We start from the raw sequence: 24,416 nt of genomic DNA on the forward strand, positions 1-24,416 counted from the left end.
TACTTGTCAAAATACAACATTGCCAGGTACATACATAACCAGTTTTGGGTTACAATAAAAGAAAATTAATAAGTCCATTATCTTTCAAAAATAAGGAATAAAATGTTATCACAGAACATCTAGACCTTCTGAGTTAATGCTGTCCCTGCCACCCAGGCTGTATAAATGGATTTTGATACAGACTTTAGAGGCCTCTGCCATGGACCCCCCTTAATGTAAAACCAGCACTGCTTACAGGCATGCTCAGGTCAGTATAGTTTCTGTGGGAGCTGAGGACAGTGTAATCATTATTTCTTCAACTTCCCTCACAGACAAACCTAAAAGATGTGCACAGAAAGTTAGTATTGTTTTTCTAGAGGCAATGTACAATGCAATATGATAAAATTAGACTGATATATAGATAGATAGATAGATAGATAGATAGATAGATAGATAGATAGATAGATAGATAGATAAACATACATTACTGTGGTTATTTTTTGCACTTTCCTCAAAATCAAACATCAAACTTGTAATGAGGTGGCTGTCTTTTCAAGGCAGGGATAGAAGATATACAGAGTATGTATGCCTGACAGCAGCAAGGTAAAATATGTTCTGCTTGTTCATTCACTTTGGTCCCAATCTGACATCACAGAAGTACCCAGAAGGTGGCTGCTTTTTGGTGATAGAAGTAAGGAGGCCTGCTGTATATGACAGTATCAACTTGTTCCTTTACTTTCATCCAGTCTAACACCACAGGTATACACAGAAGGTTACTACATTTTTTCTGCACCAAAATGCTCTTATGGTTACTCTGGATTTAAAAGATGCTTCCTGCATCTTATTAGAGGAATGTGTACATTCCTATCTCTGACAGCCACAAATGTTACAAGATTGTCTGTATTTGAGCTCTTATTATCAGTTAACTTCTTTGCCCTGTGGACTTTCTACAGTGCCAAGGGCATTCACAAAGTGTTTAGCCCTAGTTATAAGCTTTTGCAGACTTCAAGGAATTTGATATCCTTGCCTGGCCAATTGCCTGTTAAAAGCTACTGCTACTTCAGAGGAACAAAATGCTTTGGAGATCTTTGTGAACCTTCTTCAGAATCTAGGATTAATTCTCAGTCTAAAGAAATAATCTCTTATCCCTTCCTACAGAATCATTTTCCAGGTTGCCTAATAAACACCACTTTAAAGACAGCCTTTCTCCTACTAGACAAAACAGTACCATATACAAGCTACTTTCTTAATCTGGCAAAAAAGTCTGCATTAGCTAGAGACTTTCTAAAAACCTAAGGATTCAAAGTTTCTACTAGTCTCAGTTTCTCCGATGCTTGTCCCCATATGAGAAAAATCTATATCTCAGGTTGGTGTGGACACCACAGCAGAATTCTGTCAATCAACAAATTCAAATTATCCATTGTCTAGTTCAAGACCTTCTGTCGTGGTCCAAACAAGCAGGCTGTAATCTGGTAGTCCCCTTTGCACAACCGCTGTCACTACAGAGCATTGTGACTGATGCCTCAGACTCTGCATGAGGAGCTTGTTTCCAACAAACCAAAGTTCAGGGTGTATGGGACCCCCTGCACAAGAAGTCACGTCAATATCAAGGAGATGACGATCATCATCAATGATCAGAACACTCTGTATCAGTTATGAACACCAGGTACTCTCCATGTAGTAACAGACAATACCACTGTTATGTGGTACATAAAAAGCAATGCAAGACAAGGTCTTATCTCATTGGCGGACTACTCTTGACAACTTGAGAAGTGGTTATTCAATGCAATCTTTTTCTGCAAGCAGTCTGGCTTCTCTCCTCCTTGAATACAGTGGCAAATTCTCAAAGCTGGCTCAGGATAGACCCTCATGGATGAATGGATGAATGAATTAATGAATGAATGAATGTTAGCTTACTCATCAGCTTGGAGTTTCTCAGATAGATATATTTTCATCAAAACAAAATAGGCAACTGAGTCTGTTTTGCTCTTGAATTCAAGCACTGGCAACAGACACCTTCTCAATAACCTGGAAGATGAAGTCTTTGCAAGCATTTCTAACTTTTCCTCTGATTCCCAAAGTTCTTCAAAAGATAAGAAGGAACAGTCTTGGCATTCTGCTGTTGATCTTTTTTTGGCCAAGACCACATTGGTTCTCCTTCTCAAGGAATTGTCCAAAGGTCATTACCAGACTCTTTATGTCTTGGTGGATCTACTTAATTAGGACAAGGAGTCACTACTGCATACCAATCTACATCTCCTGAAACTCACAGTATGGATAATAGGAGTTTAGCTCCTTTCAGGCACCAGTTATTTCAAGAAATGCTGCAAATTTTTAAAGAGGGTAGGAAATCTAACACCAGAAAGTGCTGTATATCCAAGTGGAAATTTATTTTATGTATTGCGAAAATAGGGGACAGGACCCCAGTACTGCAGTGTTGCCACTGGTCCTTCAGTATCTTTGTGAGCTGCCCAAGTATGGCTTATTTCACACTTCTACATTCAGCTATTTCTGTTTGTATGCCACTGTATCCTCCTTTATCCAACTCTAACCAGATCAAACTCATTCAAATCAAAGTTCTCTATATTAAACCACCAAGAATGAGAGAGGCTCTCCTTTGGATTTGACTTATGTATTAGAAAAGCTAGTTGTGCCACCTTTTGAGCCTAGTGCTATTTTTTCTTTCAAGTTCTTTACCTGGAAAACAGCTTTACTCATAGCCTTAAACTCAGAAGAGTTTCTGAGTTACAGGCTATTTTCTACATTACTCCATTTTTATTTTTTCATAATATAAAGTAGATCTTCAAATCAATCCTTCTATCATGCCTAAAATGTTTTCTGACTTTACTCTAAATCAATCTATCCAGCTTATTGCTTTATTTTCAAACTCTCAAAACAAGGGAGAAATAATTCTTCATCCTCTAGATGTTCATAAACAGCTCAGGTTTTACTAAGAAAGATAAAAGACTTGAGAACATCTGACTAATTGTGTTTGCATTGTTTGCTGGAAAGAAAATGGGCTTTGTGTTGTCTAAACAAAATGTTTCTAAATAGATCTGCAGTTCTAGGAATTCCAAAAATAGTTAACGCCCACTCTATCAGAGTGGCAGCTACTTCAGCGGCTTTCATAAAAAAGAAGATTCAAACAAGCCGCTTGGTCCTCCATCCATACCCTCACAAAACATTATAAACTGAATGTTCCCTCTATAGCAAGAACTGGATTTGTTACAGCTGTAATTCATGTTGTCCTAAATTTGGAGGGAGAATCCCTTCCTCCACCCAGTCTGATTGAGCTGTGGGAGTTGTGCCAGATGTTAAGAATACTGCAGCAGTGATCTAATGAAGAACATAATACAGTAGGCAGCTTACCACAGAGGTAGATGTCTGCCCAGATCACTGCCATAGCAGATATACCATCCCTTCCTCCATTACCTCTGTAGGGGTATTCCTTTGAAAATTTACATTGTGGCTAGTGTGTGATATTGAGAATGAGATTAGAGGAATGTACATACGCTTGTAATAAGATGCAAAAACATCTTTTAAATCCATCGTAACCAAAAGAGCATTTGGATATAGACAACACAAAAGAGTTTCAAGGCTGTACATTTTGACATGAGGAACCCAAAAAAGTGTTTTTTTTTTTTTCTAAGTCTGGAATTGGCATCAAGTCTGCTTCCTTCCTGGGGACTAGAAATAGTCTTGAGCAAAAAGCTTTTCCTGAAGGTTTGGAGGCATTTTTTCTATTATTCCCAAAAGAAAAAAAATGAAATGTTAAAGGATATAACATATTCCTAACATTTGGGTACCTGATGAATATCTGACAGGGTTGTTTTTGAAACCCAATGAAGCTTGCAACTTACTTCTTATAATATTTAACACCAAGGAATCTGAAATGATTGATTCTATTAATGGGAAGCAAAGTAAAAATTTTACAATTCTAGGGGAAGGGGTTAATCATGGCCAGGATGAGGGAGAGGATGGGGAAGCACAGATGAACATGGATAGTTAGGGCTTATCTCTGTTACTGTTGGGACCCTGAAACCCATTCGGCTTGGTCTTAGTGTCATTATCATTTTTTCTTATAGTGGCCTTTGTCTGATTTTTGTTGTTCAGACTTGGGTTGCTTTCTAAACAGGCTATTTTTGCTCATTTCTAGCTGCTTGAGAAAGAAAGAGCTGTTTTACCCCTTGCATTACTGTACCTTTCTCTCTTCTAAAGACTTCAGCTGTGGGACCCCCAAACAACAAATCTCTGTTCATAACTTCTGGTAACAGTTGGAGCCTTAGCCAAGTGTGTCTACAGTTAATACAAGTGGTGGCAATAACTCTAGATGCTGTAACAATGGTGTCATATCCACATTTTATGGAATGTTTAGCAACTTGAGAGGCTGAATGAAGTATTTCTTGAAGTTCTGATGTTATCTCAGAAATGTTCTGACCCATTTGTCTAACAAAGTTAAAATGAATTTAGTCATATGATTTACCAATTAATATCCCTATAATACATGGCTGCAGATGTATATATTTTTTGCCACAACTGGCAAGGGTTCTGCTCTCTTTATCATTTCATAGCGAATTAGGAGCCAGGACTAATTTAGCCCCTTCTCCAAATCCACAAAGGTAAGAGCAGGGTCAGCAGCAGTGTTCTTATAGAGCTAATTGTCTGAATCCTGCACCCTATAAAACCTGCCTGACCTTTTATGAGCTCGAAGTTGAGAATCTGGGGTAAGGAAAGCTGATAAAAAGGCATCTTCTAAGGCTCCAGTCAGTGGGGGAATAGCCAGAGGCTTATGAATATCCATATGGAGAAGTTTAAAATATTTCCTTTGAGCGTTATATATTTCTATCCTTTCCAACTTAAAAAAATCGTTAATTTTAGAATTTGTGTCACCAAAAGAAATTTCCTAATTTGGAGAGTCAGAAGAAAGATTATCTTCCACATTTGACTCGTAGTCAGGAGGAGAGGGGATCTGGGAGGCACAATCCAAGCCTTCTTCATCTGAGTGAACCCCTCCTTCCAAAGAACAATCCCCTTTTCATTTGGTAGAAAGGAAAGGAAAAGTATTTTTTTCCTGTCTGAATGGCTTTGTTTGCCTTTACCAGGCTGACTTACAGCAATCTAGTATCTTGAGATGTCCGACTAATAGATTTTTCATAAGAAACTTGTTTAGGAGTAGAAGGAGGGGTTATACGTGTTGTATTCTTTTTCTGCTGCCTTTTACATGGAATGTCTGCCTAAGTCTTAGCTGCTAAGGGTCTGACCTCTATTCCACAACCTTCAATCTCTTCTCTAATAAAAACCTGCTGAATGACCCCACCCCCCATTCACCTTTTGTATTAATGATGCTAAATTTCAGGAACTCATCTTCAGACAGCCAACAGATGAAGAGACAGGGCAGTCAGTGGCAATGGACGTGCCTTTTTCCCTGGTCATGACTCCCTCCATGGGCCAATGTTAGAGAACCTGGGAGATGACAACAGATGTTCTAGGGACCACAAAGGTGCCTCATCAGATTTCCCTGTCTCTGACTTAGAAGAAGAAATGGAGGTCTGATCCAAATCATCTGCTTCTTTTAGTGTCTTTTCCCTTCTCTTCTTTCTAGCAGAATGATTAAATATCAGAGATGAAGAAGAAGCAAAAGACAGAGGTGCACATGTCAATAGTGACAATTTATTGTTCTCAAGAAATCAGCATAGGGTCCTAAGGTGACTTCTTAGAGTTTAGGGGCAAAACCCTGGCAGACATGTTAGGATTTAGTGTTGTGTTCTACCACCAAAGTGAATAAACAACTCGTGTGGTAGTCACAATTAGTCATGCATCTATTTCTGACAAAGACATATGAATAAAACCTAAAATCTACAGTGAAGGATTAAAGAATGCCCAAAAGGGTACTTATCTGTTTCTGCATCACAGACTGTAAATGACAATACAGGAAAAACTCTTTGCAACTATGATGGATGTCTTCATCTACGAACCAGGCAAGAACGTTCTGAAGATGGTAAGAATGCACATACCTCTTAAACCACCATGCTGGCATGTCATAGGGCAGGTGTACACCTCAGAGGGGAAGGATCTGGATTTTCAGAAGGGTAGCCAGATGAACATGACCATGTGGTGAAAGTTCCAGATGTTAAGAATACTGCAACGATGATCTAATGAAAAACATCAAGAACTGTGCAAAGCAAAAGTAATGTTTGGAGCACAAGTAAAATTACTGGTTATTGTTATGAATTATCCAAATGATGTGGTTATGCTGGTTAAAAACAAACGTTGGGAGGATATAGCAATGAAAGTTATAACTGAAATATTGAAAGAGGTAGGATTGACATTGAGCAAAGATAAGAGTCAGGGTCATGGAGGAGTGAAGAGAGCCAGAGGTGTTTGTAATCAAAGAAATTAATGCACTTTAGACACGATTTGGGGGAATTGGTAATGAGGAATACTGGAGAGAATTACTAAATGAAGTAAAAGAAATGACTTTTGCATGGAAAGCATATGAATTATGTTTTCCAAAAAAGTATATCTGATGCATTCAGCTATTTTGAGAAATTTGGCCATACAGGAGGTATTTTCATGCATCTAAGTTCTTTAGACAAGCAAATCTGGCTTTTAGAGTTACCCCAACAAAGAGAGGAGTTGTAAATAATAAAAAGGAAGCCTAGGATTACCGAATCCTATTGTATTTTTAAAGATTTATTACATTTGTTTTAGTTATTTTCTTAGATTATGGGGGAGGAACAGGATGTGGAGAAGAAAGCTTTGGAAACCAAAAAACTGAGACTCTTTTAATAAAGTTGTTGTTGTTGTGTCTTTTGGCTTTTCCCTGGTTAGGGGTCACCATAGCGGAACTATGGTCCACTAATGACTGGTAGTTGATTTTTACGTGCCGAGTTACCAGCCCTGACACACAACCTTCAATGAAGGTGCACCCATTCACGCACGTCTCCATGCAGAAGATGCTCTAGCTGTGAATCGAACCGGACAGCGTCTTACTGTGAGGCGACAACACTACCGCAGCACCACCACCGTGGATACAGACTCTTTTAAGAAAGTAATAAGAGAAAAAATGTGAGAGAAGAAGAAGACATGAAACAGTATTATAGATTAACAAATGAGTGGTGTAGTAGATTTCCTGGAAGTTGAAGATGTTCTGGGGCACAGGAAAAGTTACATGCAAAGTAAATTAATGAGGATGTTAACAGAATTATTTCATATGTTTATCACAAAATGTTGAACAAAGGCAATACTGATATAATAGACAAATCAATATTTGTATGTGTATAGAACGTTTGATTAGCAAGATATAATAAGGTGTTATATATTAAAAGATGGGAGGAATATGACATTAAAAAAGGAAATTGAAGTATGGTTGTGGATAAAAAGGAAAGGGATAAATTAACAGCATTAATCTTATAGAAAATATTTAATTCTGTTCCATTTCTTTTTGTAAATATACAAATATTTGTTGTTGTTTTTTGTAATTCTTTTCATACGTAATGTGACGGCCATACCCTGGCCCAGCAATCAAAGAGCCTCAGCCCTCATCACTAACACCAGGAAGGTCATCTCATAGAAGAGGAAAGGATAACAAATGCACACAGCAAAGTACAATTTCCCTTAAGTGCACACAGAGATCACAGTCAGTCTGGGGCTGGTTGCTCCCTTGCTCCTCATGTCCCCAATAAGACTCCCCACTGGCACAGCTATAGGGTCTAGATCTCAGCCTAGCTAGCAAGCTAACCTCCAGTACCCTCTCTGTCCAACCAGTGCTTCGTGCCCCTGCCCAGGTAGCTGACACAACACATACACACACTTTGAGATAAGTATTTATACAACTTCACAGACACTCCTGGGAAAGGCTGACACAGATTCTCTAGCTGTGCCCCTTTACCCAGACTATACAGTAGTATTTACTGCCACCACCAGCTAATAATTATCAACTACTCAAAGGCCCTTAAAAGGGTGTCCAATTATCACTGTGCAATATTATTATCCAATTGGGAATGTGACTATTCAGTCTAAGGCTTATTAGAGTGGCTTATTACAATACTCTATAAATATGCAATGTACTCTAGAGCCTACTTATCTCTACACAAACCAACCATAGGTAAAGGTTTTAAAAATATTTAATAATAAATAATTAAAGCACAAGACAATACTACTACACCACAGAGATATCTAAGAGTTCAGAGATCACACAGAAACTTGAAATAATACAGTAGGACAGGTCTGATGTCAAAGAAAAAGGCAATCTAACTTTATAATCGTTGGCTATTCTTAAGAGAAAACACAGTGCTATAATCCTACTTACATACATAAAGAGCATAAGCAGTGCTGGGGTTGATGGTCCAAGACAAAATGCTTACAGTCTCTCTCTCTCAACAATAGTTTTTAAACTCATTAACAAACAGCTCTGCTAAGGCCCTCCCAGATTACACCATTTTGACACTTAGGTTTTCCCAGTATACACATTACATCATTTTGACACTTAGTCTGGAGTTCCCAGGCCAACAAGCTGCATTATTTAGCAATCTAACACCTGCTCAGGAAACTACAACAATAAAAGACATTTTACATGTATACTCTAACAATTATTCCTTAAGTTAAGACAATAGAAAGAATGTGTTCAGCCAGCCGCTTCGGCACCACTTTTTAGATAATTGTAACCATAGAACATTTGAAATGCTTGGCTTGGTTTTCCTTACAGCAGATGGCAATGTTGCAACAATCTTGAAGTTCACATTTTACAGTGTTTTCTTTCATTTAAGAGAACAAGCCTGTATTTTACATTTATATATACAAATGATAGAATTGTGTATCAAATTCTATTTGACTAGGCTGGCAGTCTTCACCCATCTTTCCCCAATCTTCACATGTAAATATACTTTAATATTTTTGCATAAAACAAAATTCCCCTATCTTTTTCAGTAAGTGCCATGGGATCTTTTACAAACAACAAAGCTACTACCAACTCAAGCAGATGAGCTCTCAGTTTATAATCTCATACAAATGATGGCACACTCAGGAATGCAGCAACTGCCTCCCACCTTACCATACTGCAATGTTAGTACTGGAAAAATGAATTGAAGCAGCAGGTGTGGGAATAGAACCCACACTCTTCTGATCTTCCAGCATTACAGGCAAAACTGCCATACCTGATGAGTGAATAAACTAAGTTCCACATTGTGGGAATGGAACCCACACTCATCTGATCTTCCAGCATCAAAGCCAAACGCACCATACCTGATGAGTGACTAAACTATGTTCCGTATTGCTCCGACTTTAATAACTTGAACAGCAATATGTTTACTGCTTTCTCCACTGTGTAATGTATTTTTAAATTTTTTTATGAGTTTGTGCATGTATTCCAATTGTACTAGGCACTGCAACAATAATTTTGAATGCACTGTATATACATGCTCACTGCTAAACTATAAAGATTGTTTTTCTCTTTTTTTCTCTGTATCTTCATTGTGATGTTTCTGTGTTGGAACTTTTCTCCCCAGACCTCTGCTGTAAAGAGATACTTTCTGTGCCCAGTTGGGCTATATTGACACTTTCTAAATAGCATTTATGGCATAAAATTCAGCTGAAAAAGTAAAATTAAATAACTGAATATTTTTTGAAGATTAGCTCTGGTAGCCTTTCACAGAAGAATACATGTCTTTTCAACAGAATATCACTGTTCTGATAGCCATCTCACACAATGGAATAAAACAGTCTTGGCCAGGGTGTTGTTAATAAAGTGCTTAACCACCAAAGGTGATGTAATGTTTCAAGAGACACAGCCGATTCCACATTGCACTAATGGCTTTAATAACTTGAACAGCGTCATGAACCAAAGGAATGACATAAGTGGTATGGGGAAGAGACGGTATTTTTTTATACTTTTTTGGTGGGTTTTCACATTTCTTACATTCTAATCACACCTGTAGACTTTTGAGAGTGAGTACTAATTCCTGCATTTTTTTTGAGTGGAAGAATACTATATCATCAACATACAGAATGATAGTGGCTGTTTTAAGGTTGGCTGGGGGGTGGTGATGAAGATGTTGAAAGGATAGGAGTTAGTATGGATCCTTGAGGAACTCCAGCAGTGACTTGCTGGGGAGTGAGTGTGTACCATTATATTTCACAGAGAGTGTTCTGCTAGCTAGGGTGCTGGTGAACCAGCATAGTGTGGACAGGCAAAAGTTGGATGAAGCAAGGGAAGTGAACAATAGGGTGTGGTTGGCTGAATCCTAGGTTTTAGTAAAATGAATGAATAACACTTCTTGGAGTAACCCTTTGTTTGTGTTAATAAGTATTGTTTCCCTTATTGCAAGAGGGATAGTATGGGTACTCCTATGTTTTCTTTTGGTGAGATGAAAGTATGCTGGATTGATAGACATATGAGGTAAGCTGGTTGTATAATGCTTCCTCTGAATGTTTACCAAGGTGTTATTAAAGAGAGATGGGTCTACAGTGCTGGGCTGGCTGGATTTGGAAATTTATAGACAGGGGTCATAATGTCTTTTTCCATATATTTGGGAATATTTGTTGAGAGAATTATAGGCTGAAGTTGCATTGACTATGACAGAATATAAGTTCACAATAGGTCTTAAAGCACTGGTCGATGCCATCACAGCCTGGCAGGCTGCTATTGGGTACTGATTCTATTAGTTTGATTATTTTTTTCTTGAGGTAGAATGGGGGGTATGGTTCAAGTGGAGTTTGTTTTGGAAAGTTGATTGAAGTGTGGGATGAGTGAGTTTGCAAATTCATTGGAAAGTCTGGCAGAGAGAGTAGTTGTGGATTTAGAATGCCTTTTTAGTTGGTGTATCTCTTTCCAAAACTATCTGGGGTTTGAGAAAGAGGATGATTGACTATTGTGTATTGTGCTTTAGTTCTTCTGATTTTTTTTTCTTTTGGTTATACAGGACAATGCAGGTATTGTGGCCTTCTACAGAATGTTTTTTCCAGGACTTCCAGACATTACCTCTTCTTTAAATAGTTTCTTAAGTTCTGTTGCTAACTTTGGGAGGCATATTACTTTTCTTAATCTAACTTTTTTTCCTGGAAGTATTGATACAGTGGGCCAGATTCCAAAAGAGTTGCTCTCACTGTAATTATGCCCTAATTCCAAAACACCTGCTGTCAGTATAAGTGACTTACTTCTGTGCAAGGCCTATCTATAAACAAGCTTACAATGGGGCCAGAATCCAAAACACCCGCTCTCAGCCTGCTCTCTGTGTAATTTACACTAAGAACAGGTCTTTTGGAATCGAAGCCAGTATGTGTAGACTTCTTCAGTAATGAAAGTGGCTACTGTTTTCATTGGTTATGTTGTCTAGTAGCAACCAGTTAACATTTTAATGACATTTTCTACATTTTGAGGGGTTGTTGGGGTGCTAAGTTAGATGGTGAATAGATGGTGGTGGTTTTGTTTTTTTCTAAGAAAATATGTAAATGTTACTCTGTAGTGGTTGAGGAGGTACAAGAATAAAAGATATGCAGTTATGTTGATTGGAAATGAATAAATCTAGCAAGGTGTTGTTAGATATTGATAAGTTGGGAATAGTGGGGTTCTGAATTAGTTGGCAGAAGTTGTAGTTTATGAGGAAACTAGTAAAGTTGTATTTATTATTTCCAAGGACATTAGTGTTTAAGTCACACAGAAACAGGATGTACTTGTTAGTTAGGGTGTGGTTTAGAAGGAATTGTGTGGCAGTTTTGAAGTCTGCTGTAGAGATGGGTGAGAGGAAATATTCTGAAGTTAGTGTAAGCTATGTTTCCTTAGGCAGTAAAATCTTAAAGACTAACTAGTAGGGTATGTAAAAATAATTCTTACTCAGACATCTGTACAGATAAATGCAAAATGTATTTGACCAATTTAGCTTTGTTGTTACAGGTTTTCTTGATAATAATATTCTGCATACTTTTGTCTTCTTTTTTATATGCATGTTTACTTGAGTTTTAAGATACAGAAAGCTTGTCATGGAAAGACTGCTATGGAGGTTGGAAATTCAAGTTCTACTGACAACTTTATACTAGAGTTCTGTGAAAACAAAGATCTGATCATCAAACGTGCTTTATTTTCTTTATGCAAATAGGTCTATGTTTTTGGCTGAAAGGATAATACAGAAGGATCTTCTAATGACTTTCAAGAAACAGCTGAAATAAAACTGGAAGCAATAACTAAAGCTTCCAAACTGTTTATGTGAAGAGACTGATGAAAAAAGATATCAGATTTAATTTGTCTCGTCTACTCTTTATTCCAGAAACTCATATTTCAATTATCTGTTTATGCCTTTGTTTATTTGTTGAAGGTGACTAAAGGCTTTGTTTACTGCAGTCAAGTAATACTCCTTTGGTTCCAATATTCCAGTGATTAGGTTGTGTAACATACATGAATGTAACACACAAAGTGGTCCAACTATACTCCAAGAATGAGGAAAAAAGCTTTTACTCTTGAAGTGAATTTAACAAAATCCACTTTTCAGACATGTAACTGGCTATCATCTTCCATTTCATAATCAGCTCTTAAAATAATGTAAGACTTCCAAAAATGCAGAAAAGATGTGATATTGATACCTTAAAACAACATATACTAGATGTATTAACAATATTCTACAAAGTGTTACTGTTGAATTTTAAACAACTGAATATCAAATAGAAATAAAATTAATATGTACACTTTTTTGTGTGTCCAAATTAATAAAAAGGCAGCAGATCTAATGAGTACTTAAGAAATATACACCATACAATCAAAAAGTTATTCTCAAAGGGAAAGAATAGCAAAAAAAAAATACCAAGCCTTAACGCAATATCATGTATTAAAGAACAAAAAAACAAATTTACTGTAATATAACTGAATGCTGACTTATAACTGAATAAGTGGTTCTCTTTTTGCATTTGTCTCAAAAAGATCAGACTACTTTTCTCAGTCCTGTGCACTTTTGCTTGAAGAAAAGGTACAGACAGGAAAAAAGTCATCAGCTTCCAACTCACCAGTTGTCTTGGGCCATATGGTTCACAAAATGTAATTGCACGTCTGTGCATGATGACACCACACTGTTCTCCCACCTCACAGTTATTGCATTCAGACCTAAAAAAATATGCAGATCAGTTAACCTGAGTTCACAGGCAGCAAATGTCAACTAGTTTCAGTAGCAACCAATGTAAAACATAAAACACATTTTTAAGCATCTTAAACAACTTTGTGAACTCTTTAGACATTGCCACGGTGCCTCAGCATGCTACTTGACTCAGTATGCTGTTAATATTTATCAAGACCACCAGCAAGTCACACATTATGTCTGTAAAGAGCAGAAGACAAAGCTTTTTCCAATCACTATACAAAACCAGAAAATCTTTATGGGTTTCCACCTGCAGTCCAAAGTGTAAGAGAAAACTTTGGCTAGAACTTCAGTATTATTCTGGCAAACAATTCTAATTATTTATATGAGCAAATTAAATGTTATAGAAAATGCATTGCTCTAGTCTTATTTTGCTTATTTTTTTGTTTGAAAACCACATTTTTAGATTTCAGTCTTGTGTTTATGTGCACAGTGAATCACACCACTAAGAGTATCACAGAATAAGCGTGCATCAACACAAGACTAGTGAGCAACACAATATAATGTATTCAGCCTGCAAGTGTGTCATAAAGCCAGAGTCAACTGAGAAATACTGTATGACTGATGGAAATTACCATCTCCAGTGTGTGTGTGTGTGTGTGTGTGTGTGTGTGTGTGTGTGTATGTGTGTATATGTATATATATTTATATGGAGAGAGCTATATCTGTATATAGATATAGGCAGATATAGTGAGAGACTGATGTATATCTATATCTGTATATGTGTGTGTGTGTGTGTGTGTGTGTGTGTGTGTGTGTGTGTGTGTGTGTGTGTGTGTGTGTAAGACATGGAAAGAGCTGACCAAGATGATCACCAATGGAGATGGGTGAATTCATATTGTAGTACATGTAGGTGCCCACACATACCTTTAGTGCTAAGGATTTCCTGGAATAGACAGCTACAGTGAAACCAGGTAGGACAAGGAGGCAGAAGAGACATGCCAGGAGAGTGTTTTGCTAATCTTTTTCCACTAACAGGCACACTAGGAACCCTGCCCTGTATTCAGTGAATTGTTTTTTTTTTCATGTACATGTTTTGAAGCTTTTTTTTTTTTCCAAGGACAAGGCTGTTAAAGTAAGTGGCAATTCAGTATACATCACTGTCTCGTACATATTTTACAGCTGTATTATAAAACGTTCAGTTAATTTCACATTGTTTTTACCATGCACAAAAATTAATACTTAGTCTTTCATGCTAAACAGTGGTGAGTGATTAAAAAAAGAATATGATCATAAGGTATCACACTGTATGTCCCAAGCATCTTAGCTAAAGCTTTTGCTAAAGACTCAATATTTTTCTGTACTTTTTGCCTCCATGCCTACCACCCATCAAGCCAATGCTCAACTGGAAAAGGCCCATTTATTTCCTTACCAAATAATTTCACCAAAAGGTCAAGCCGGCAGCAGTTTGCAGTGGGCCATCATTCCTGCATTAGGTTATTTTATGCCCTCTCTGGCATCCTAGAAATAACAACATTTGTAACGGCTTAAGTCCCCCACCCCAAAGGGAAATCTGAAATTTGTGTCATAGCAGAAGCCTACAATGCCTTCCCATGTGAGTGCATGCTTTTTTGCATAGGCATGGTTAAGATAGGTATAGATGCTGGTGGCTTGGTGAGCCTTCCACCTGCCCACAGGCCATGCATTTCTATCACTACCCCTCCTCTGGGAGATTGTGACAATGTACAGGCAGTTCTGCCCCTCCCTCACTCTCTTTCTCTCCCTACAGTCTGGCAGTTACAACAGCTCTGAGTTGTTAATGAGCTGCTTCCTGTGCCTGAGGTACAGGGTTTGACTACTTCCATTGTCATTTGCCTAATATGTAACTCTGAGCAAGTCACCTAAACAGATAGTGCTTCACGATTAGATCCAGTGCAGTGTCAGATTTAGGCTGTGGCACTGGGGCTTGTGACCCCCCTTTTGATCACGAGACCACAAATCTCTCAATCATATCACTTTTGGTGATACATGCTGCACCTGGCTGCTATTCCCTTGGACTACACTACTATAGACAATGTTATTTTTTCCTTTCTGTTCTCTTTTTATGGCTTGTAGTATCACAAACTACAACCAAATGGGTGCAAACATACCTCTCAACTGTCCAGCATTCGCTAAAAACATACAGCTTTTGAACTTAAAATAACAGGATGCCAAAGAATTCTGAGTGGCCCTTTAAATTAGGATTTCTAGTGTTCCATTTTGACATCACCAGATGTCAGCTATGTGCTAACATCATTGATGTTTATGACCACAACTAAAGGCGACTGGGTGTGGATGTTTTTAGTCTTCCGTGGTGCTTGCTGAGTGTGAAAAATACATGCTATTATAGTTACATAGTTATAAATAAGAAGCATATATATGATAGTTTCATTCATATGTTTGAGAGGGTATGTAAGCAGTATTATGTTGACCAAAGGGTCTGGGTACTGTTCCTGATCCCCTTACTCCATGGTAAAGCTGTAACTGTGTTGTCTAAACTTGCTGATTGTGAATATTTTGATTATACTGCTATTAAAAATCACTTGTTAGAATTGTTTAAGCTAACACCTGAAACGTATAGGAAAATGTTTCGTGAGCACAGACGCAAGGCAGATGAAAGTGTATGTGAATATGTTGCTGAACTGAGCACTTACTTTCATAGGTGGGTGAGTGGATGTTAGATCACTACTTTTGAAGGGCTGGCAGACCTTTTGGTGAGGGAACAAGCTCTTAGCACTTTGCCTGAGGACATGAGGATCTGATTAGCTGATAGATAATGTGCTACTTCAGATGAGTCGGGGGAAAAAGGGAGACCTATACCTAGCAAGCAGGGCATCCCTGTCTGGAAAGGAGCTCCCAGTACTGCTCATGGGTCTAAAGGAAACCATGGTGGGCAGCAGACTGACCCAACAGAATCTGCCAGAAGCAGGGGAAGCCACTAGTCCAGGTACACGTCCAGGACCTAGGGTTAAATGTTTTGAATGCAACCAGTGGGGCCATGTGGCATGCAGATGTCCACAGAGGCAAGGTGGGGAACAAAAGGTGGGAGCAGCAGTAAGTGGGGAAGACAAAATGCCAATAGTAGGTTGTCTTGTGACAACCAGGGTACCGAACTACCATCCTGCAGATGTTCTGATAAGGAAGGATGAGGCAGTACCATGTGCTTATGCAGTTACACGCAGTAAGGCTAGGAGACAAGCATGTGGGTCTGGTAGCCTGGGGGAGACCCAGGCAGACTGAATACTTGCAGCCAGGACTGGTGAGGTGGTTACTTCAGGGAGGGAGCTACTCTGTAGCAGTGAGACTGAATGTGAGCCACAGGTTCTTGTGGGTACTGACATTCTCTTGGACAGAGTGAATGCAAAGGTAGAAGTGAGTAGTAGTACCCAGGCTGATAGTGAGACACCACTGTCAGAGGATGCCAGACTACCTGTGGAAGGGGAGCTGGGAAGGGTTACAAAGGGAGAGTTGAGACAGGCTCAGCTCTCAGACCCTATATTGTAAGGCCTGAGGGAGGTAGCTAGTGAGGCACCTGATTCTCAAGGGAAGGGGGACTCTGTATACTGGGACAAAGGGTTACTTTATAGAGAATGGACCCCTGAGGGAGGGTTAGAAGGTGAGAGAGTACACCAGTTGGTAGTGCCTAGAGCCTACCATCTGGCACTTCTAGCCAGAGCCCATGATATTCCCTTTGCAGGTCATATGGGCATAAAACATACACAGAGACGTATTATGCAGAACTTCTATTGGCCTGGAATTTCCAGAGATGTAACAGGGTACTGCAGGACCTGTGAGCAGTGCCAAAAGGTAGGCAAGCTGGGAGACAATGTGAGAGCTCCTTTGATGCCTTTACCTGTGATTAAGGAGCCATTTCAGAGGGTAGCTATGGATATTGTGGGGCCTCTGAGTATCCCATGTTCCACAGGAAAAAAGTATATCCTAGTGATAGTGGATTATGCTACATGATATCCTGAGGCAGTGGCTCTGTCCTCCACTGAGGCAGAAAAGGTGGCAAATGCTTTGTTAGAGATTTTCAGCAGGGTAGGTTTCCCAAAAGAAATACTGACTAACAGAGGTGCCAATTTCATGTCAGACCTGCTGGCTTGTCTGTGGAAGTACTGTGGGGTGAAGCACCTGAAGACCGCCCCCTACCATCCCCAGACTAATGGTATGGTTAAGAGGTTAAACTCTACAATCAAGTTCATGCTACAGGCATTTGCAGATCAGTTTAAGAGGGAGTGGGACAAGTATTTGTCCCATCTGTTGTTTGCTTGCAGACAGGTTCCCCAGGAATCCACAGGTTTTTCACCCTTCGAGTTGCTGTATGGGCATAGGGTGAGGGGACCTCTAGATTTAATTTGTGATGAGTGGGAAGGTGAGTGAGAATCTCAGAAGGAGTCTGTTGTGGCATATGTCCTAAACTTCAGGACAAGGCTCAGGGAACTCATGGGCTTGGCCCAGGAGAACCTGGCAGAAGCCCAACAACAGCAAAAGGTGTGGTATGACAGGAATGCTCGAGCTAGAGAGTATGCTGTGGGGCAGCAGGTACTGGTTCTCATTCCTGTTAGACACAACAAGCTGCAAACAGCATGGGAGGGACCCTACAAGGTGATAAGAAAGGTGAGTGATATTAACTACATGGTGGAACTGCTAGGCAGGAATCAGCGGCACAAATTGTACCATGTTAACATGATGAATCCTTACCATGATAGGGAGGCCCATGTGCTGAGCATTTGCAGTGGATTGCAGGAGGAGTCAGAGGGAGATCTGGTGACTGATCTCCTCAGTGAGGCTCGGACTAACACCTCATTGGTAACGGTAGCAATGTCCCAGCAGCTATCTCCTACCCAGGTTCGAAAAATCTGAGCAGTGTTACAGGAGTTTGGGGACATGTTCACTGGGAAACCAGGGTACATCCACCTGGTGCAGCACAAGGTGGATACAGGAACCCAAAGACCTATTAGGCAGGGCCCTTATAGCATGTTTGAGAGAGTCAACAGACTCTGAGGGAGGAGATACAGGAAATGTTGGAACTAGGAGTAATTCAAGATTCCAACAGTCCCTGGGCCTCCCCAGTGGTGCTGGTGCCAAAGAAGGATGGCAGCACCAGGTTCTGTGTGGACTACAGGAAATTAAATAGTAACACAGAGTCAGATGCTTACCCCATGCCTAGGACAGATGAGGCCCTAGAGCAGCTGGGTGGGGCTAAGTATCTTACAACCATTGATCTTACCAAGGGTTACTGGCAGGTGCCCTTGACTCCCACTGCTAGAGAGAAGTCAGCCTTTGTGACTCCTTTTGGCATGTATGAGTTCACAAAGATGCCCTTTGGGAAAACAAATGCCCCAGTGACTATCCAGAGGCTGGTAGATCATATCCTAGCAGGAGCAGGAGGGGTTGCCCTTGCTTACCTAGTTGATACTGCCATCTACAGCCATTCCTGGCAAGAACACCTTCAACATGTCAGGGAAGTGCTGGGCAGACTACAGAGGACAGGGTTGACCATTTAGCCCAGCAAATGTCAGGTGGGTATGGCAGAGGTCTCCTACTTGGAACATAGAGTGAGGAGTGGTAAGATCAGGCCAGAACCTGCCAAAGTACAATCCATTCAGGCATGTCCTGCACCTGTTACCAAAAAGCAGATGAGGGCATTCTTAGGAACAGCAGGGTACTACAGAAAGTTTGTCCCCAGTTATAGTACCATAACTGCTCCCCTCACAATCCTGACAATGAAGAACAGGCCAGATAAGGTAGTGTGGACCACAGCATGTGAGCAGGCATTCCAGAAGCTTAAATAAGCTTTGGGAGGACCCCCTGTGTTAGCCAGTCCAGACTACAACAAATAATTTGTTGTGCAGGTAAATGCTTCTAACTATGGGGTGGGGGCTGTACCTAGCCAGATTTCTTCAGAGGGAGAAGAGCACCCAGTGGTTTATCTCAGTCATGGGCTCCAACCCAGGGAGGAATACTATGCAGCTGTAGAAAAGGAACGTCTAGCCATAATGTGGGCACTGCAGAAACTTCAGCCTTATCTGTATGGAAGGAAATTCACTGTAGTGACAGATCACAACCCCCTAACATGGTTACACAGAGCCAGCCAGCAAAATGCCAAGTTCCTAAGATGGAGCCTAGGGTTGCAAGCATATGATATGCCAGTGCAGCACCGCAGTGAGATTAGCAATGCCAATGCAGATGGATTCTCAAGACAGGGAATGGGGTAAAGTATACTAAGACAGACCTAACCCTCTCAAGCAGCGTTTCTCAAGGGTCACTTGAAAAACTAGCTTGAGTTCTTGAGGGGGGGAGATGTGTGAAGATAGGTGAAGGCTGCCAGCCTAGCCAGATAGGATTTTGTAGATAATTCTGTCATTTGTAAATATTACATGTGAAAAGACTGCAATGGATATTGAACTGCAAAAATGTAACAAAAGTGCACTCTTCTGTAAGAAAACTAAGTCAATCATTTTATGAGTGTCTGATGTCAAAATTCGGAGCTGATATGTCTAAAGGGAGGCATCCTGCCTATTGTTTTAAGACCATAGTTAATGGCTAGAATTTTCATATATAAATGTCCTTTACTGCTCTGGTTTCTGACCAGGTGTAAAGAATGTAAATGTAGTTTCTGTTAGCCTGGAAACACCAGAGAAGTGTGAAGAATGTTGTCATGTGAAGCAGCTCTGTGTTATCAATTTAAAGAGAGAGAATCAGAGAGCTCAGAGCATTTTGTCTTGAGAACATCCAACATCACCAGCACTGCTTTGCTCTATATGTAAGCTTATTTTAGAACTGTGTTTTCTCTTAGAAATAGCTAGGCATTAGAAAGATTAGACTAAGTATTTTTTCTGTGTTGATGTTAGAAATTATCTACTGTATTATTTTAGGTATTTCTCTGTGATCTCTGAACTCTTAACTAGCACTTTGTAGTAAGAAGTATTGTCTTGTGTTTTTATTATTTATTATTAAATATTCTTAAACCTTTCAAATGTGGCTGTTTTGTGCAGAGATAATTTAAGCTCTAAGAGTACATTGCATGTATATAGTGATACTGTACCAAGTCACTCTAATAAGCCTTGACTGTTCAGTCACACTTACCATTTGGATAATAATATTGCACAGTAATAATTGGACTCTTTTTCAGAAGGGCCTTTGAGTAGCTATTAGTCAGTGGTGGAAGCTGGTACTACCTTTTAGACTGGGCAGAATAGTGGCACAGCTAGAGAACTTGTGCCAGCCTTCCCCAGGAGTGTCTATGTGGTTGTATATAACTCTTTTCTCAAAGTGTGTGTGTGTGTGTGTGTGTGTGTGTGTGTGTGTGTGTGTGTGTGTGTGTGTGTGTGTGTGTGTGTGTGAGTGTGTGTGTGTCAGCTACTTGGGCAGGGACACGAAGCACTGGTTGGACAGAGAGGGTGCTGGAGGTTTTACCTTGCCCACTAGGCTGAGATCTGGACCCTATCGCTGTGCCAGTGGGGAGTCTTATTGGGGACCTGGAGAGAAAGGGAGAAACCAGCCCCAGACTGACTGTGATCTCTGTGTGCTCTTAAGGGAAATTGTACTTTACTGTGTGTGTATTTATTATCCGTTCCCTATATGGACGCCCCTTACTGGTGTTAGTGGTGAGGATTGAAGCTCCTTGATTGCTGGGCCAGTTCACGGGCGTCACAAGAACTGATATAATTACTGTCTGGTCACAGGAATTACTCATCTTGGGACTCTATCTCAAACAGAAGGGACTCAGACAAGTCAACACTCCATAACCTAAGTGCACTCAATGCAGTACTGCAGCTGGAAGCAAAATTTAAAGTAAGTAGGCCTTGCCTCTCACATGTCTGATTGTGTCTCACATTTTTACTCTGTTCGTCTTGTGGATTTCTGCCAATTCTTTGAATGTTGCAGTCAGAAAAGAGAGACATTAAAGTTTCAGATTTTTCCTATACACTGTACCATTTACTGCTTTCTAAAACAGAGCACATTTTGAACAGTAAACATATGTATAAGTGTAAACTGCTAAAACCTAGATAGAAATAAGTTTGATTCACAAAAGTTGTAGAATACATTATGAACTTTGACATTATTATATCCCAAAATGTATGCAGATATTTTATTTATTTTATGTATTTATTTGTTTATTTTATACTTTAACCTAGAGAGTACTGTAAAACTACATATTGAAATAGTGTCTTTATTAGTTAAAAAATGAGAATTTATTTCTTGAAAATAATCAGAAAAAAACATCTTGGTAAGCTGTAGTGTTAAGATACTTAAGGAATTTAATCTACTGGAAGATGTCGAAGATGATGAAGGCTGTGAACTGTTAAAAAGCTTCTTCTTGTGGTATGAGTTTGATTCTCACAGTATTCATTTGCCTGCTGTGTGGCCTTGAGCAAATCACTTAACCCGACTGTGCACTGAGGCAGTTGAGAATTTCGGATAGGCTTATTAATGGCCTTTTGGTCTTCATGCCTAGTAAGTACCCATAAACCCATTTAAAAGAGCACAAGGCTAAGTGCATTGCTAGGCTGGTTGTGATAGTTCAGTGTTGCAATAATGCAGTCCCTCATTTTGTTCTTGTAAATGCATGAAGATGCAATCATCAAGGCTACTCTCCTGTATTTAGGGTGTCATTCTTTCACTTTAATTGTATGGATTTCTTTCCAAAGTTTCAAAAAAACATCCATTGCTTAGCACCTTTTAGTTAATACAATGATGTGGTTATTTAATATTGCAATTTTTGTTTTTTATAAAATAAAAATCTTATTTTGAACATTTAACTGAATAGTATTTTCTAGCACATAAATCACTTTGTCACACACAGTTGGTTTTCATTTACCTGTTTGGATGGACATACAAGATATGGTTTGTGGCAAGACTGTACTAAAGTTGACGATAGAAACGGAACCAGCAGAAGAGGCTTTTTTTTTAATTTTTATTTACTTTTAACTTGATCACTGTGTATGTGTGGGGGGTGAGTCCAGGTAGCAGCAACTTTAGTCTTCCAACTTCAACTTGAAATACACTACTGTGTATCATGCCTGTATCTTTGCTGGAGGTGGTTACAATGCATACTGTATGAAAGCTCCAAGCTGAAATACATTTTCTGTAATTATTTTTTTCAGTTCTCAGCAGGAAACCATCTAGATCTGTGGGTAGTGTTAACTGTACCCACTGCCCACTGCACCATATACTTCATTGTTTATTTAATTGTTATGCTGTAGTGGTAGAGTGTCTTATAGCAACAATTGGAATTACATTTTTGTGGCTATTTCACCAATTTTGGCAATCAGAGAAAAACTGCCAGAAGTGGTTGTCTGTGTTTGTAAGAGGCAAGCTTTCTACAAAAGCAAAGACCAGTTGCATGTCTCATGTGAAACAACTATTGATACAGCAAATTTTAGGGAAGAGGTTTAAGTACATGTGTTCAAGAGCAAGAGGATGAAGTAAATAACTGTGGTCATTGTTTTTTTCATTTTGTCCACTGTCAAACATTAGACCTATACACAGAAAGTGGTTGACCTTTCAGGTAAGGGGGTGAAAAGGCATGCTACACATGACAGCTCAGGGTCATTACATGATTATTGTCAAATAAAATGATATGGCTTGTTGGAAGCCAATGTGCATGTTTAGGTGCAACAAGTTGAAATATGGTACCATGACCACTGTATCTTTAATTTTTTTCTCAATGAGACATTAGAAGTATACAGAATGTAAGTACCCTTTTAGAGAGGGGCAGGTGATATATTAAAATAAGTGGCAGTTACAGGACCACTTCTGAATGATTATCGATATGGTTTGTTGGAGGCAGTCTCTGTCAAAGAGCAACATGGCCATTATATTTCTGTATTTCATTCAGTCTGAGGTAGTATAACCTTCTCAAAATGAGAAAATTCTACTGGGGTAGTATATGTGTGTGTGTTGCACCAGTTGTACCAAATTATCTTATCAGAAGTCCCTGAATAAAATATCCCAGGGAACTGACACATGGGTTCTCTTATACACCCTTCAGTGGGCTTTTGTTATCAACAGTCGGGCCTATTTTTGATTTTCATCTGGGAACTATTTTATCTCAGTACAACAGGCTGAGTAAAACCACTGACCAGAATATATGTGTATTAAGATCTAATTATGCTATGAAAACAATCCTGAACACTGCACAAGAAAATTACATTTTTTCCAGTTGCAACAAGGAGTGTGGCTACAATGTTATGCTTTCAAGCAGCTAAAGCTATGGAGTCAAATTCAGAGGTATGCTGCAGTAGAAGCTGTGTGATCAGTAGTGTAGTGTTAGTTGTGTTTTGTATCTGAGCACACTGTTGTTGTTATGTGAATGTTTGTAATGACATTTCAAGTTGGTCAGAGATACAGCCTTTCAGGCTGCGACAACTTTAATTCATGTACATTTGCTGCAGTGGTCTTACATTTTGCCTTATTTTGGTGATGTAGTATACTTCTGCTGAAAATGCTGAGTGTAATAATGGTTTAAAATACATCTTTATTGAGTGGTCTGTACATTACCAGTAAAAAACTTATTTCTTCTGAAAGTTTTTTATTAGTAAACTCCCCACAGCAGTTTTGACTTGTATGTAGTAAACTGGTTTAGAAGAAAATAAGCTGTGTAAGTGTCTTTACAGCTGGAAGCATCATCTAACCACATTTTATAGAAGAAGGTTGTAATATATTATCCTGAAAAATTGCTTTAATGCTTGTAGTTGCAGAGAAGTGGTCCATCATTGCTAGGTATCACCAGCAATATTGTATAACCATTTAAATGTTCTGGCTTTGCCACTTGTTTCTCTAAAATAATGCATATTTTGCATTTTTTCAAGCTGACACACACAGTATGCATCAAAATCATATTATTGTTGTGTTCTGATTAAATGGAATCCAAATCACTACTGTTTTATAGGAGAAAGTAACATTTTCTGTCATTTTATTTTGTAGCAAAATACACACATTTTTCACATTCTGACATGCATGCCAATATTTAACATTTACCTACATGTTAGTATATCATGCAAAATGAAAGAAAATGTGGATTTTCAATTGGTTTTGTCCTGAAAATACAAAAGAATATCTTCAGTATTTGAGAACTATTGCCATTTGAAGTTATGGTTGAATTCAGTTCGGAAGGGCCTTTATAAATTGAGAGTGCAATGTTTCTAAAACATGAAAATAAGGTTCAGCTTTCAGTTCTCTTCAGATTAAAATTACAAAAGCAATCAAAATATAAATATATAATTATGGTGCAATTTGAGATCTAAACACAATATGTCTTTTTGTACAGAAGTGATCTTTCCGTTCTTTTTATATGTTGATTAACAAAAGTTAAGATTAAATTTGCTTTCA

General features: G+C 39.0%; 1 protein-coding gene across 4 annotated transcripts in view; it reads right to left on the reverse strand.

The window, feature by feature from the left end:
* RELN (reelin) overlaps positions 1 to 24,416 on the reverse strand; it is a 3,085,913-nt gene that overhangs the window by 1,974,314 nt on the left and 1,087,183 nt on the right. For all 4 annotated transcript variants that reach the window (XM_044088524.1, XM_044088525.1, XM_044088522.1 and 1 more), the window contains exon 7: positions 12,970 to 13,066. In XM_044088524.1, coding sequence (XP_043944459.1) covers positions 12,970 to 13,066 — 97 coding nt within the window. The remainder of the gene's footprint in view (positions 1 to 12,969; positions 13,067 to 24,416) is intronic.

This window comes from Protopterus annectens, chromosome 11.part0, assembly GCF_019279795.1.
Source record: "Protopterus annectens isolate FY-2018-M chromosome 11.part0, PAN1.0, whole genome shotgun sequence".
In the NCBI taxonomy this organism is placed as follows: Eukaryota; Metazoa; Chordata; order Ceratodontiformes; family Protopteridae; genus Protopterus; species Protopterus annectens.